The sequence below is a fragment of the Theropithecus gelada genome, chromosome 6, assembly GCF_003255815.1.
Source record: "Theropithecus gelada isolate Dixy chromosome 6, Tgel_1.0, whole genome shotgun sequence".
Classification (NCBI taxonomy): domain Eukaryota; kingdom Metazoa; phylum Chordata; class Mammalia; order Primates; family Cercopithecidae; genus Theropithecus; species Theropithecus gelada.
In genome coordinates this window covers 137,709,084-137,725,973 of record NC_037673.1, presented here as the reverse complement: position 1 = coordinate 137,725,973, position 16,890 = coordinate 137,709,084, and the positions used below count along the sequence as shown (strand labels likewise).

The following is a 16,890-nucleotide window of genomic DNA, read 5'->3' as shown; positions in this document are numbered from 1 at the left end:
ATTTTTTTTTTTTTTTTTTTTTTGAGACGGAGTCTCGCTCTATCACCCAGGCTGGAGTGCAGGGGCCGGATCTCAGCTCACTGCAAGCTCCGCCTCCCGGGTTTACGCCATTCTCCTGCCTCAGCCTCCCGAGTAGCTGGGACTACAGGCGCCCGCCACCTCGCCCGGCTAGTTTTTTTGTATTTTTTAGTAGAGATGGAGTTTCACCGTGTTAGCCAGGATGGTCTCGATCTCCTGACCTCGTGATCCGCCCATCTTGGCCTCCCAAAGTGCTGGGATTACAGGCTTGAGCCATCGCTCCCTGCCTGTAGTTTTAATTTTTAAAATACTTTTCTGCATTTTCCGAATTTTATAGCAAACATGCATTACTGTTACAAGGTAAAAATATTTTGTAAGTAGGGTGCACATCATTTCCAGTAGAGTGCTTGAAATAAAATTTAAAGGATGCCTGGAATTTCATTTCATTCATAAAAAATTATCTGAGAATGAGGTACACGATCTGTGTAAACAAAGGAAAATTATCAAAAAGCTAGTTTTAATACAAATGTCACAATCACTTGAAAGGTGGAGGAATGAGGTAGTTTTTGTATTCCTAGAAGCTGCCTCTGGTTGGAGGTATCCAGCAGCTTATTCCTAATGTAAATGATACCAGGCTAAACTCTGATCGCTGAGATCTTGTTTTTTGGCTTAACCATCCCTTAGCAAGATTGGTTAGTTGTGATAGCAAATGAGTGCTGAGGAGGTGAATTGGGTCCATAGATGAGTCAAGTATCTTCCCCCTGAAATGGGACCACAAACCACACTCTGGCAGGCCACCATCTCACAAAGGCACTAACTTTGATCTAGGAAGGGCCAGGTGAAAGTCTGAATGCATCATCAGGAAAACATCTTCATCACTAAAAAACAGCTCCATTCCTTCCTCAATATGATGTAGGAATCAAAAAGCACTAACAGGGTCAAGCATGACTTGCTAAACCTTACCTGTCCGGGGGGGGCGCTCTCTGCGCCCAACACCTGCCTATAGAACACCGGATCGCAGCTCCGCAGCGTGTTCTGGCGGCTGGCCAGTGGGCTGGCTGCACCAGGTTTCTTCAGCAGCGGGTCGCTGCGGCGGGAGTCCGTGGTGAGATACACCTGATGGTAAAGGTGCGGCGACATCAGGCCTCCCCGCACGGCGTCCGCGTGCAAGGAGGGCCCTGGTGTTCGGTACAGTGAGCTCACTGGGGCTCGGTATAGGTCTCTAGACTGCTTCCACTTGTAAACTTTGAATATTATTACTCCGAACACTGTGACCACGAACCCCACAGAAACCAGGATTAGAGAAAGAAGTAGATAAAAGGTGAGATTTTTGTTCTGCTCCCGGGGGGCAGAGCCAGAGGGGAACTCGGCTCGGGCTTCAGGAGAGTCCTCGGTTACTGACACAGTGAGGGTAGCAGTGGTGGAGAGCGAAGGCTCCCCGTTGTCTTTGATCAAGACCGTGAGAGTCTGCCTGGGTGAATCTGTGTCCTGGACTGGACGGGCAGTACTGATTTGACCAGTGTGGAGCCCTATGGCAAAAAGGCTCTGGTTAGGGGCTCCCAAGAGACTGTAGGAGAGCCAGGCATTGTGTCCTGCATCCGCGTCCCAGCCTACCACCCGTGACACTAGGTGGCCTGCTGAGGTACCTCGAGGCAGCATCTCCACCGAGCTCCCACCCGGCCGAGGATATAGGACCTGGGGGGCATTGTCATTGCGATCAGTGACAAATATGTTCACGCTGATGTTAGTGGCCAGGACCGGGGTGCCCCCATCGCTGATATGAGCTGTTAATTCAAATTCCCGCCGATCCTCATAGTCTAGGGGCACTAAGGATGACACTATGCCATTGTCACGATTTATTGTGAAATAGCGACCCACTAGCCCGGTTTCAGCTCCTTGTTCCAAGAGAAAGAAAGAAAGCCGAGCATTCTGCGGGGCATCGGGGTCCCAGACACTTAGGTTTAGTATTGGAGCCCCGGGGAGGTTGTTTTCTTCGATGTAAACGTCGTAGGAAGATTGAGAAGATTGTGGAGGGTTGTCATTGATGTCGGACACTTGAACACGCACTATTGTAAGGGCTGAGAGGGAAGGGGTTCCCGCATCTCGGGCGGTGATGCTGAGGTTGTATTCTGGCACAGTCTCCCGATCCAGGTCTGCACTGGTTTTCAAAGTGAAGTAATTCTTGAGGGAAGAAGTAAGGCTGAAAGGGAGACCCGGTGGAACTTCGCAGGTCACCAGCCCGTTCTCGCCAGCATCCAGGTCAGTTACACTGAGCAAAGCGATGACAGTCCCCAGAGGGGCATCCTCGGGTACTGGGCTGTACACGGAGGTGACTGTGATCTCCGGGGCATTGTCATTCACATCCACAACCTCCACCAACACTTTGCAATGTGCTCCTTCGGGACTGGCGCCCTTGTCTTTGGCCTGGATGTAAATCTCATGGAGTTTGGTGTCCTCGAAGTCCAGTCGACCCTTGATTGTCAGCATCCCGGTTACAAGGTCTAAGGCGAATAGTTCCCGCACGCCGGCGCGGTTGTGGCTGCCGAAGGAGTAAATAATTTCACCGTTGGGGCCTTCATCCAGATCCGTTGCAAGGACTTGTACCACGCGCGTCCCGGAGGGTGCATCCTCCAGGACGCGCGCCCGGTACAAGGACTGGTTGAAGACAGGCGCATTGTCATTCGCGTCCAGCACCGTGATGTGAATAGGCAGGCTGGCAGAGAGAGCTGGGGTCCCTCCGTCCAATGCCGTCAGCACTAGCTGGAGACTAGGCTCGCGTTCTCGGTCCAGGGCGCGCTCCAGCACCAGCTCCGCGTACTTGGTGCTGTCCTCCCGCGTCTGCACGCGAAGCGCAAAGTATTCGTTTCGGCTCAGCTCATAGGTTTGTAAAGAGTTGCTTCCCACATCGGGATCGTGCGCGCTCTCAAGCGGAAAGCGCGTCCCCGGAGCCACAGCCTCGCTAATCTCCAATTTCATTTCCTGGGTAGGGAAAGCAGGATTGTTGTCGTTGATGTCCTGGATCACCACTTCCACGCTGAACAGTTCCAGCGGGTTCTCCACTACCAACTCCAGAGTTACAGTACAAGACGGCAGTGTCCCACACAGCTCCTCTCGATCCAGACGGTCGTTCACAAACATCTCTCCGGTCTCCCGGTTCACCTCAAAGAATCTTCGGCTAGCTCCAGACACCACCCGGAGCCGGCGGGCTGACAGGCTACCGAGATCCAAACCAAGGTTCGCGACCACGTTGCCCACAGCGAAACCCTTCTCTCTTTCCTCCAGGATCTCATAGTGAATGACCGTGGAAGCCTTGTTCAAGGCACCAAGCAGAAGCAAAACTCCCACTACCCTCCCGGTGCTTACCAGTCCGCTCCTCCAGGCCTCTGGGACCATCTCACTCAAAGGCAGATCCTCTCAGCGGGGTCCAGATCGTCCCTGCGATTTCGTTGAGAAACTTTCAGCGGGTTAGCGCTAGGGCGCTGGGCGCCGAGTCCGACATGGCTTTCTGGATGCAGTTGATTTGCTCGCCGGCTGTTCAGTCTCTGCCTCATCCCGGGGAGCAGAAAGGGGACGGGCCGGGGCCCAATCTCCAGCGTCTTCATTGGCCGACAGCGGCACACAGAGTCCCAGCCAATAACTGCACGAAGAATGAGCTAGCGCCGGGCTCTCTGAGCAGGACACGCGCTAGCGCCAGGAACTTCACTTTCCTTTGGCTTCCTTCCAGAGTTTCCAGTCAAAGCGCCTTGCCAGTATCTGTGCACAGGAAACCTACCTTAAGGAAAGCCAGCCTTGGGGCGGTGAGGCTAACCGTTCTGCAAGTCTCCAATCCAAATCAAGACCCATTAAACACTTGAATCACTTTCTTTGATCACAAGAAAGGGGATCGAACCAAACCGAAAACTACACAACGTTGTCGGGGAAAACATCAACAAATCTGGTTTGCTGGAAGACAGACAATTAGCCAGACCCTACTTGTAAGGAGGCATTTAGCATTTCCGTGGAGACATTAATAATTTCAGTTTTATCTCTTACCAAATGAAATTAGCATTCCCTGTCACTTCCTCACTATCTGGAGCTACTATCAAATTAGCAGGAGTTACTATCTATTGGTTTAACTCTGGCTTATAAAATTTAAAAGTACAATTCAGATTTTATTTCTTTTAAAACTGGATGTCATTGTTAGCCCTCATTTCTTAAGAACCAGGGAGCAATAAGAAATTTCCCTACCCCATCTTTCACAAGGAGCATGATCTCAATTGTTGAGCACACTCTCTCTATAGTTTCCCTTTACTTGATCAATCCTTTTCCCAAGATCTTGCACTTATGCCACATATGCCACAAGAAGTTGCACTGCTAATGAAGAAGAAGACGGAGAAGATTTTAAAAAGAAAAAAAGCCAGGCCTATTTAACACCTAGGATCTTTATAAAATTATTGAAATAATGGCAGCAAAGCTCCACAAATCTTTAGAAAATACAAAGCCTTTAGTCACAGAATAAAGAGGCTTCAGTTTTCTGCACTTAGAATTGTAGTCACCAACAAAATGATAATGATTATGATAGTGAATAAAAGAGTCCACTGTGATATCAGAGTTGAGATGTATATCCTTGAACAAGAAACGAACCTCTAAGCGTTCCTGGTCCTCTCCTATTAAATGAAGAAGGCAGGTAAAATGCCTGGCACAGAGTAAGCCTCAATAAATGATGCAAACCACACCATTAGATGTAAAGTGTTAGAGCCTCATACTATTTCTTAGACATCACTTTGATTGCATAGAGTCCTTTTGAAGTATAACAGAACCTTGAACATAGGTGAAGGGGTAGGCACATAGGTTAGGTAGGTAGAAAAGAAGTAAGGATATATAGGATATTTCCCAAAGAGATGAAAAGCCATATGTGACCTACATTTCCATGCCTTTAACACTTCAACTCATCTCTGAAAACCCACAGTTTTAAATGCTCAAGTTTGATAATTAGCCAGGCCAGCAAGAGGGCTGATAGGCATTAGAAGACAGAATACATTTAGAATTTAGAATATAGAGTATGGCCCAGTCACTTGCTACTCAAAGTGTGAGGATCAATGGTCTAGGCACCACCAGGGAGCTTGTTAGAAATGCAGAAATGCCCTCCTCTAAACCTACTGAGACAGGATTTACATTTTAACAAAACATCAGGATGATTTGAAAACCCGTTAAAGTTTGACAAGCACTGATCTAGTGGGTTATTCAGAGATACACTGGTTTATCAATCTTTTCTTCTGCTATTCAGCATCACTTAATTCACAGTCTGGTTTTTGAAAATCAGCTTTTAAAAATGTAAGTCATTTTCTCAATAATAAGGCCTGCCATTTTCTTGATAATAAGGCCTGTAGTTTTCTGAGACTTTTGTTGTTGTTGTTGTTGTTTGTTTTTTTGTTTTTGTTTCTGAGGCAGGATCTCACTCTGTCATCCCGGCTGGAGTACAGTGGAATAATCACAGCTCACTGTAACCTCTAACTCCTTGGGCTCAAGGGATCCTCCCTCCTCAGACTTCTGAGTAGCTGGTACTACAGGCCTGAGCTACTGCACCCAGCTCATAGTTTTCTTAAGACCTCTTCATGAACCAACAGAACCCTTGTATATCCATTCTCCACAATAGCGAGGTTGATCTTCCTAAAATTTTAGTTGGATCACACAATTCTCCAGCTGCTCCTCAGTAGCATCATACTGCTCTTGAATTAAAATACCAAGTCCTTTGCATAGTATTCAAGTTCTCATGTCTTCTCCCTCTCTAACTATACTCCATTGCACCACTTTGAGGGTGGTCAGATCCCCAGCCCTTTCCTGTCTCAGGGCCCTCACACAAGTTGTTCCTTTGCCAGGAAAGCTGCTTTCTCCTCCCTCCCTTTGCTTTGCTAATTTCTACAAATCTTTCCAGTCTTAGTTTAAATGTTATTTTCTTTTTTTTTTTTTTTTTTTTTGAGACAGAGTCTCGCTCTGCTGCCCAGGCTGGAGTGCAGTGGCATGATCTTGGCTCACTGCAAGCTCCGCCTCCCAGGTTCATGCCATTCTCCTGCCTCAGCCTCCCGAGTAGCTGGGACTACAGGCGCCCGCCACCTCGCCCGGCTAGTTTTTTTGTATTTTTTTTTTTTAGTAGAGACGGGGTTTCACCGTGTCAGCCAGGATGGTCTCGATCTCCTGACCTCGTGATCCGCCCGTCTCGGCCTCCCAAAGTGCTGGGATTACAGGCTTGAGCCACCGCGCCCGGCCTAAATGTTATTTTCTAATAGAGGTCTTCCATTAGGCCCCAGTTAAGACCAGGATCCTTTGTTATGCTCTCTCAGAACACTTTATATTTTTTTCCATTGAACTTGGCACAACTTTAAATTTTATAATTATTTTTGCTTAAGCAAAATGTCTGCTTCTCCCACTGAAAAAGAAAAATAGAAGCTCCAGGAGGGCAGGGACCATGCTGTTTTCGTGGCCACTTGTATCCTCACTGTCTAGCACAGCAGGCATTTAATGCTTATTAATACAGGAATCTTTATGCTACTGGCATAGTACAATAATAGCATACACTAAGGACTATATATGTATTCATTTGTGTGGATCCAATCTCCCTGGAAGTAAGCATTTTTTGGAAGATACATTTACTCCTTCAAGTTACCAGTGGACCTAATGAGACTATTTCCCAGCCCTAATGATCTGAAGATATAATATAGTTTGCCAAAAAGCCAAGTAAGGTGTGATAATACAACTCACAGTGGATAATAAACAAAGATGCCATAACTTGTTGTTTCCTTCCTTTCCTTCTCTTCTTTTCCTTCCTTTCCTCCCTCCCTCCCTCCTTCTCTCTCTCTCTCTCTCTCTCTCTCTCTCTTGTTTTGCTCTTGTTGCCCAGGCTGGAGTGCAATGGCTTAATCTTGGCTCACCGCAACCTCCGCCTCTCAGGTTCAAGCAATTTTCCTGCCTCAGCCTCCCGAGTAGCTGGGAATACAGGCATGCACCACCACACCCAGCTAACTTTGTATTTTTAGTAGAGATGGGGTTTCTCCATGTTGGTCAGGCTGATCTCAAACTCCCAACCTCAGGTGATCTGCCAGCCTCTGCCTCCCAAAGTGCTGGGATTACAGGTGTGAGTCACAGTGCCTGGCCTGTATCACTTATTTCTAGGGGAAATGGAAGGACCAGTATACAGGATTTATATACTGATTCAACACAATTTCCCAGGCTTTATCTTTTTTCTTCTCTGTTTTATAATTTCAAGAGAGCTTCTGACCAATGAGATGCAGCATTTACTATATATATATATATATAGTAATATATATATATATATGTTTTTTTGGGGTTTTTTTTGAGATGGTGTCTCGCTTTGTCACCCAGGCTGGAGTGCATTGGCACGATCTCTTCTCACTGCAAGCTCCGCCTCCTGGGTTCAAACAGTTCTCCTGCCTCAGCCTCCCTAGTAACTGGGATACAGGTGTGTGCCACCATCCCTGGCTAATTTTTTGTATTTTTAGTAGATACGGGGTTTCACCGTGTTAGGCAGGATGGTCTCAATCTCCCAATCTCGTGATCTGCTTGCCTTGGCCCCCCAAAGTCCTGGGATTACAGGCGTGAGCCACCACCCGGCTACAATATAGCTTTAAAATAGGAAGTGGATGTATTATATGATCAAGAGTAAGGTCTTAGTGTCAAAAAGATTCAAATTCCAGTACTGGAATTGTATTGGAACTAGGTTCCAATACATAGAACCTAGTAGCTATGTAACCATGAAACTTTTATGTTTAACTTCTCTTTTATTTTCTTTATCTATAAAATGGGAATAATAATAGTACTCACTGACATAACCACAGACATGTCAATCATTTTTAAAATCTTTTCACAGCTTTCTACATACATAGTGCCCCTATAAAATGCAGGGATTTTAAATAAATTTATATAGTAATGCAACCAACCCCACAATCCAGTTTTAGAATACTCTCATCACCCCCAAAATTTCCCTCATGACTGTCTGTAGTCAATCTTCCTACCTTCAGCCTCAGGCAACCACAGTTTTGCCTTTTCCAGATATTTTATTAAAAAGGAATTATAAAATAGGTAGTCTTTTATATGTCTTTTATATGATATAGCATAATGTCAAACTCAGCTTTTGACCACACCCTCAAATACGTTATGTCTCCAACCTTCCTCACCTGGTAAGTGGCACTTCTATTCCAGCCAGAATTTCAGAAGTAATTTTTAATATGTTTTTCTGCATCCCCACATCCAGTATATTACTAATCCATACCAATGCTTACTACTCCCAAAACATATTTTGAAACTATCAATTACGTATCCTATTTACTGCGAGCCCTGAGTCAAAGCAACCTTAAATGCTATCATAGCTTCCTTGCTGTTATTTTTACTCCCTCTTTTGCATTCCCTAAATTCCACTTCACATGCAGAGACCTGAGTAATCTTTCAAAAATGTACATGAGATTATATACCTTCCTTGCTAAAAACATAACTAGGCCTAGCTACATAACTTGTAGGGTCAGTGCAAAATAAAAATAGGGGGCTCGGAGGCCGGGCGCGGTGAGTCACATCTGTAATCCCAGCACTTTCGGAGGCTGAAATGGGTGGATCACTTGAGGTCAGGAGTTTGAGACCAGCCTTGCCAACATAGTGAAACTCCATCTCTACTAAAAATACAAAAAATTTGCCGGGTGTGGTGGCAGGTGCCTGTAATCCCAGCTACTAGGGAGGCTGAGCCAGGAGAATCACTTGAACCTAGGAGGCAGAGGTTGCAGTGAGGCAAGATCACACCACTGCACTCTAGCCTGGACAACAGAGGGAGACTCTGTCTCAAAACAAAACAAAATAAAACAGGGGGCTTGGGCTTGTTGTTAAAAATGATTGACCAGGCACAGTGGCTCATGTCTGTAGTCCCAGCACTTTGGAAGGCTAAGGCGGGAGGATCACTTGAGGCCAGGAATTTGAAATCAGCCTGAGCAACACAGGGACAGCCTCATCTCTAAAAAAAAAAAAAAAAAAAAAAACTTATCTGAGCACGGTGGCACATGTTTGTCGTCCTAACTACTCAGAAGGCTGAAGTGGGAGGATTGCTTGAGCCCAGGAGTTCAAAGTTGTAGTGAGTCCACTACACTCCAGCCTGGGTGACAGAGCAAGACCCTGACTCAAAAAAATAAAATAAAAATTATTAAGAATTTCAAGATAATAACAGCAGAGCCCTAACCAAAGGGTAGGGGCCTTCAAAGCAAGGGGGCCCATCTAAGCATGAATCCCTGTGTCCCTGCACAGGTTGCCTGCCCATGAAGCTGACCCTGCTTGACACAGAGGAAACTCTCAATAAATATTACCTAATATATATTTTAATATTAGCTAACTGTCTAATTACCTAATATTATTCCCAGAGGGTTAGTAATATCATAAAATCCTATTCAAGATGCTATTAAATTACTGCACACAAGTAAAAATAAATAAAATCCTCTTAAAATCCTAAATATCATCAAGTAGTCTTTCCATTCTACCTAATGTGTCTATTTGAACAGCTTCCTAAGGTCAAATTATGGGATCATTTGAGGAAAAATGGAATAAAAACAGTTAACCAATAAATCAAACAAGCACGTATCTCAATTTAGACAGGTGGGACATTCAAGGATTTGGTGAAGAAGCTGAATGGTTTAGCCTTCATATTTATCTGAAGTTTACCTGAATATTTTGCATACTTTGATTTGATAAGATGATCTGTGAATCTTTTTGTTTTGTTTTGTTTTTTTGAGACGACGTCTTGCTCTGTTGCCCAGACTGGAATGTAGTGGCATGATCTCGGATCACTACAGTCTCTGCCTCCGGGGTTCAAGCAGTTCTCGTGCCTCAGCATCCCGAGTAGCTGGGATTACAGGCGTGCCACCATGCCCAGCTAATTTTTGTATTTTTGGTAGAGACAGGGTTTCACTATGCTGACCAGGCTGGTCTCAAACTCCTGGCCTCAGGTGATCTGCCTGCTTCGGCCTCCCAAAGTGCTGGGATTACAGGCATGAGCCACTGCACCTGGTCTGAATCTTAAGAATAAATTTTATATGACCTCCATTCTATCTACAATGTTTTTGCAATTAAAAATAATGCTGTAATAAATAACCTGGTATATATGTATTTTTGTAATTTTTGAGGTACGTATTTATGATAAATTCCTAATAGTGTGATTGCTAGGTCATAGGACAAATGCATATGTAGTTTTGTTAGAACAAGAAGAAATTATGCCATCGAAATGTTTTGGGACTACAAACATTTATTTTATTTTACTTATTTTGTTTTATTTATTTATTTATTTATTGAGAGGCAGAGTCTCGGTCTGTCACCAGGGTGGAGTGCAGTGGCACAATCTTGGCTCACTGCAACCTCCACCTCCCAGGTTCAAGCGATTCTCCTGTCTCAGCTTCCCAAGTAGCTGAGACTACAGGCATGCGCCACCACGCCCAGCTAAGTTTTGTATTTTTAGTAGAGACAGGGTTTCACCATGTTGGTCAGGATGGTCTCGATCTCTTTACCTCATGATACACTCGCCTCGGCCTCCCAAAGTGCTGGGATTACAGGAGTGACCCATCGTGTCCAGTCTATTTTGTTTTATTTTTTGAGATGGGGTCTTGTTCTGTTGCCCAAGCTGGAGTGCAGAGGGGTGATCATGGCTCACTGAAGCCTCAACTTCAAAAGGCTCAAGCAATCCTCCTGCCTCAGCCTCGCGAGTAGCTGGGACTACAGGCATGTGCCACCATTTCTGGCTAATTTTTAAATTTTTGTAGAGACAGGTTCTTGCTTTGTTGCCTAGAATGGTCTCAAACTCCTACGCTCAAGCAATCCTCCCACCTTGGCCTCCCAAAGTGCTGGGATTACAGGAGTGACCCACCGCGCCCAGCAAAAACAATAATTTTGGACTGTTTTGTTAGTCAAACATTGATTTGTTAGTCAAAAGCCTAAAGTAAAAAAAAACACAGGTTTACCCCATCTCCCACTTTAGTGCTATTCTCTTCTAGTCTGGATCATATTAGTACCTTCTTATTGTTTACTATATTACAAATGTTAAATATGTCAGGAAATTACCTGCAAAAAATTTACTAAATTTGTCCACATGAAAATCTTCCATGAGACCTACACTCTCCTAAGAAATAATTTGTTTCAATTTTACCCACATTTTGCTATTACATTGCTATCTAACTTATTATTAGTTCTCACCAAATGGGTAGCCTTGTATGGTTGAGTTATTTCTTTTTTCTTTTTCTTTTTTTTTTTTTTTTTTGAGATGGAGTTTTGCTCCTGTTGCCCAGGCTGGGGTGCAACGGCGTGGTCTCGGCTCACCACAACCTCTGCCTCCCAGGTTAAAGCGATTCTCCTGCCTTAGCCTCCCAAGTAGCTGGGATTATAGGTACTCACCACCATGCCCGGCAAATTTTTCTATTTTTAGCAGAGACAGGGTTTCACCATGTTGGCCAGGCTGGTCTCAAACTCCTAACCTCAGGTGATCTGCTCGCCTCAACCTCCCAAAGTGTTGGGATTACAGGTGTGAGCCACTGTGCCGAGCCTAGTTTTCTAAATGAAGTAATTTACTTCAACATATAAGAGAGGAAGAAAGAATTGTGGCTTTCTGATCATTAAAATTTTCTGGCAGCTGGGTGTGGTGGCTCATGCTTGTAATCCTAGCATTTTGGGAGGCTGTCGTTGGTGAATTGCTTAAGCTCAGGAGTTTGAGACCAGCCTGGGCAACATGGTGAAATCTCATTCTACAAAAAATATAAAAATCAGCCTGGTGTGGTGGCATGTGCCTGTAGTCCCAGCAACTTGAGAGGATGAGGTGGGGGCACTTGAGCTTGTGAGGTGGAGGTTGCAGCAAGCTGAGATTGTGCCACTACACTCCAGCCTGGGCAACAGAGCCAGATCCTGTCTAAAAAAAATTAAAATCTTCTGGCACTATAGAAATTTAGTACATGATAAAGATGCTATCTCAAATCACTGGGACAAAGATGAAGTGCTTAATAAATGGCATTAGGACAACTGGATAGCCATTTGGGAAAAAAGATACAATCAGATCCATATCTCAGCACACACAAGAATAAACTCCAATTAGGTCAGGGATCTAAATGTGGAAACCAAAAACCATACAAGTACTAGCACTGGAAGAAAAAAGTAACGAATGTTTCTATAACCTAGGTGTGCGGAAAGGCTTTCTAACTATGACTTAAAACCTAAATGCAATATAAGAAAACATTGATTTGGCTGGGTGCAGTGGCTCACGTCTGTAACCCCAGCACTTTGGGAGGCCGAGGTGGGTGGATCACTTGAAGTCAGGAGTTTGAGACCAGCCTGGCCAAAATGGTGAAACCCCGTCTCTACTAAAAATACAAAAATTAGCCGGGCATGGTGGCATGTGCCTGTAATCCCAGCTACTTGGGAGACTGAGAGATGAGAATCGCTTGAACCTGGGAGACAGAGATTGCAGTGAGCCGAGATTGCAACACCGCACTCCAGCCTGGGTGACAGACTGAGAGTTGGTCTAAAAAAAAAAAAAAAAGAAAAAAAAGAAAAAAGAAAACATTGATTCATTTCATTACATAAAAAACAAAAACAAAGGGAAAAAAATTGCATTGCAAAAAAATGCCAAAAGGTAAATGACAAGCTGTAAGAAAATATTTGCAGTCTATTCGTTGGACAAATGACTAATATCCCTAATACAAGGAGTTTTCAAAAACTTCATGGAAAATGCGTATTATGAAAAAAAATGCGTGGATTGCAAAATATTTTTAGCACCAAAATAAACCCATACTAACATGTTATAACATGTCTGAATAGGATCTAGTTGGAGGCACTAAGAATAGTAAGATATCAGTTTGAAAAGAGCCCCTATCAGAGTAACATGAATTCTGCTAAAATGGAAACAAGGGCCGGGCGCGGTGGCTCAAGCCTGTAATCCCAGCACTTTGGGAGGCCGAGACGGGCGGATCACGAGGTCAGGAGTTCGAGACCATCCTGGCTAACACGGTGAAACCCCGTCTCTACTAAAAAATACGAAAAACTAGCCGGGCGAGGTGGCAGGCGCCTGTAGTCCCGGCTACTCGGGAGGCTGAGGCAGGAGAATGGCGTAAAAACCCGGGAGGCGGAGCTTGCAGTGAGCTGAGATCCGGCCACTGCACTCCAGCCTGGGCGACACAGCGAGACTCCGTCTCAAAAAAAAAAAAAAAAAAAAAAAAGGAAACAAGAACAGACATCAGATTTATGATGAAGCTTGAGTGGAAGAATGATGAAATCATTGATGTTTTGTGAAAAGTTTACGGAGACAATGCTCCAAAGAAATTGGCAGTTTGCAAGTAGCTAACTTGTTTTAAGAAGGGATGAGGCAATGTTGAAGATGAAGCCCACAGCAAAAGACCATCTACATCAATTTGGGAGGAAAAAAATGTGCTCTAATTAAAGAAGACCTACAATTAACAGCAGAAACAATAGCCAACACCATAGACATCTCGGTTCAGCTTACACAATTCTGACTGAAAAATTAAAGTTGAGTAAACTTTCCATTAGATGGGTGCCAAAACCATTACATCTAGATTAGGGACAAGAAAATTAGCCAGGCATGGTAGCATGTGCCTGTAGTTCTGGCTACTTGGGAGCCTGAGGTGGGAGGATTGCTTGAGCCCACGAGGCCAAGGCTGCAGTGAGCCATGATGGTGCCACTGCACTCCAGCCTGGGTAACAGAGCAAGGCTGTGTCTAAAAAAAAATTAGAATAAAATAGATCAGCTGCAGTAAGACCAGAACTTTCACTTGATTTTTTTTTTTTTTTTTAGATGGAGTCTCGCTCCGTTGCCCAGGCTGTAGTGCAGTCATGTGATCTCGGCTCACTGCAAGCTCTACCTCCCGAGTTCATGCCATTCCCCTGCCTCAGCCTTCCGAGTAGCTGGGACTACAGGTGCCTGCCACCACTCCCGGCTAATTTTTTGTATTTTTGGTAGAGACGGGGTTTCACCATGTTAGCCAGGATGGTCTCGATCTCCTGACCTGACCTCGTGATTCGCCCCCCTCGGCCTCCCAAAATGCTGGGATTACAGGCGTAAGCCACCGCACCCGGCCTCAGTTGAAATTTTAAGCAAATGTGATAAAGATCCTGAAGGGTTTCTTCAAAAAAAAAAACATAAACAAAAACAAAAAACAAAAAACTGTAACAGGAGACGAAACATGGCTTTACCAGTGTGATCCTGAAGACAAAGCACAAGAGGTCGAAGTGGTCTAGTCAGTGCAAAAGCAGACTGGTCAAGAGCAAATATCATGGCAATGGCTTTTTTGGGATGTTCAAGGCATTTTGCTTGTTGACTTACTGGAGAGCCAAAGAGTGATAAGATCTGCTTAGTATGAGAGTGTTTTGAGAAAGTTACCAAAGCTTTAGTAGAAAAAATGCCTCAGAAAACTTCCCCAGAATCCTTCTTGACCACAACAATGCTCCTGCTCATTCCTCTCATCAAGCAAGGGCAATTTGGTGAGGGTTTTCTTGGGTAATTATAAAGCACCCACCTTTCAGTGCTGATTTGGTTTCTTCTGACTTGTTTTTGTTTCCTAATCTTACAACTCTAAAGGGCACCCATTTTTTCTTCAGTAGCCAACATAAAAAAGACTGCATTGACATAGTTAAATTCCCAGGACTCTCAGTTCTTTAGGGATGAACTAAATGGCTAGTATCATTGCTTACAAAAGTGTCTTGAAATTGATGGGGCTCATGTTGACAAATAAAGCTTATATTTTTATTTCTATCTTTTAATTCAATTTCTTCATAAGCATTTAGAGTCCCTTCGTATATTCCATAAACTTTTTACAAATTTAGGCTAAAACACTTAAAAAAAAAAACCTACTAGAAAAATGAAAATAAGACATCAACAGACAATTCAAAAAAAATACATAGGGTCATTTGTGGTGGTTCATGGCTGTAATCTTAGCACTTTTGGGAGGCTGAAGTGGGAGGATCACTTGAAACCAGTAGTTCAAGACTAGCCTGGGCAACACAGTGAGATCCCACATCTCTACCAAAAAAAAAAAAAAAAATTAGCTGGACGTGGTGGCATCCATCTGTAGTCCTAGCTACTTGGGAGGCTAAGGTAGGAGGATTGCTTGAGCCCAGGAGTGCAAGGCTACAGTGAGCTATGATTGCATCACTGCAATTTGGCCTGAGCAACAGAGCAAGATTCTGGTCTCCAAATAAATAAAAAGATATAAACTAGCTTTTAAACATATGAAAAACTATTTAACCTCATTCATAATGAGAGAAATTTTAATTAAAATTATTTGGAGATATCTTTTTACCCATCAGGTTGGCAACAATTAAAAATCTTGACAATATACTCTGCAAAGGAGACTATGGGACAATGGACATTTTCATCTATTTGTAGGAATGCAAGATGGGGAATAGTTATATTTAACAAAACTACATATGCCTTTACCCTATGATCCAACAATCACACTACTAGGAATTTGTTATGCATACACACCTCAAAAATAACAACAACAACAACAAAAATATGTATATATATCTCAGGTTCTTCATTAGCATTTTTTATAATTGCAAAAATATTGGAAACTACCTAAATGACAAGTCATAGATGGGTTGAACAGATTATGACATGTACACATAAAATGGAGGTTTTTTTCGTTTTTTTTTTTAAACGAGTCTCGCTCTGTCGCTCAGGCTGCAGAGAAGTGGTGCGATCTCCGCTCACTGCAATCTCCACCTCCTGGAATCAAGCGATTCTCCTGCCTCAGCCTCCCAAGTAGCTGGGACTACAGGCACCCACCACCACGCCCAGCTAATTTTTGTATTTTTAGTAGAGACTGGGTTTCACCATGTTGGCCAGGCTGGCCTTGAACTCCTGACCTCAGGTGATCCACTCGCCTCGGCATCCCAAAGTGCTGGGATTACAGGATGAGCCACCACACCCGGGTTTTACAATGGAGTTTTATGAAACTATTTTAAAAATGAAGATTTCTATACATTTATATAGAATGATTTCCAGGATATATTATTAGTACAAAAAGCAAAGTGAAAACTTTTCCTTTCAACCATGTGAAACCAGATATATCACTATTAACAACTAGGAAGTGGATCAAAATGTTTGATAAAAGCTTTTAGACATTGGCCCAAAAGACAGTGCAGGATTCTAATCCATAAGAGAAGAGAAGCAGGCCGGGCGCAGTGGCTCACGCCTGTAATCCCAGCACTTTGGGAGGCTGAGGCGGGCGGATCACGAGGTCAGGAGATTGAGACCATCTTGGCTAACACAGTGAAACCGCGTCTCTACTAAACAAAATACAAAATATTCGCCAGGCGTGGTGGCGGGCGCCTGTAGTCCGAGCTACTCGAGAGGCTGAGGCAGGAGACTGGCGTGAACCCGGGAGACGGAGCTTGCAGTGAGCCGAGATCGCACCACTGCACACCAGCCTGGGTTACAGAGCGAGACTCCGTCGCAAAAAAAAAAAAAAAAAAAAGGGCGGGCGCGGTGGCTCACGCCTGTAATCTCAGCACTTTGGGAGGCCAAGGCGGACGGATCACAAGGTCAGGAGATCGATCAAGACCACAGTGAAATCCGGTCTCTACTAAAAATACAAAAATTAGCCGGGCGCGGTGGCGGGCGCCTGTAGTCCCAGCTACTCAGGAGGCTGAGGCAGGAGAATGGCGTGAACCCGGGAGGCGGAGCTTGCAGTGAGCCGACATCGTGCCACTGCACTCTAGCGGGGGGACAGAGCGAGACTCCGTCTCAAAAAAAAAAAAAAAAAAGAAGAGAAGCAAATGAGGATCTGCAAACTAGGATCTCCATTTTTTTTGCCTGGAGACAACTTTCAGACTGTGGGACAGGAAAGGGGA

At 44.3% G+C, this 16,890-nt stretch overlaps 1 protein-coding gene across 8 annotated transcripts in view; it reads right to left on the bottom strand.

The window, feature by feature from the left end:
* The window catches only part of LOC112626416 (protocadherin gamma-C4), a 108,097-nt gene that overhangs the window by 34,635 nt on the left and 56,572 nt on the right, over window positions 1-16,890 (bottom strand). The window contains exons 1-2 of one of the 8 annotated variants that reach the window (XM_025388481.1): window positions 3,382-3,592; window positions 982-1,134 (exon numbers count right to left, since the gene is read on the bottom strand). The exons of 5 other annotated variants lie outside the window; for them this stretch is intronic. In XM_025388481.1, coding sequence (XP_025244266.1) covers window positions 982-1,134; window positions 3,382-3,411 — 183 coding nt within the window. In that variant the 5' untranslated portion in view covers window positions 3,412-3,592. Of the gene's footprint in view, window positions 1-981; window positions 3,654-16,890 lie in introns of those variants that run through there. 2 more of the 8 variants (XM_025388482.1, XM_025388474.1) reach the window with 2 other exon arrangements.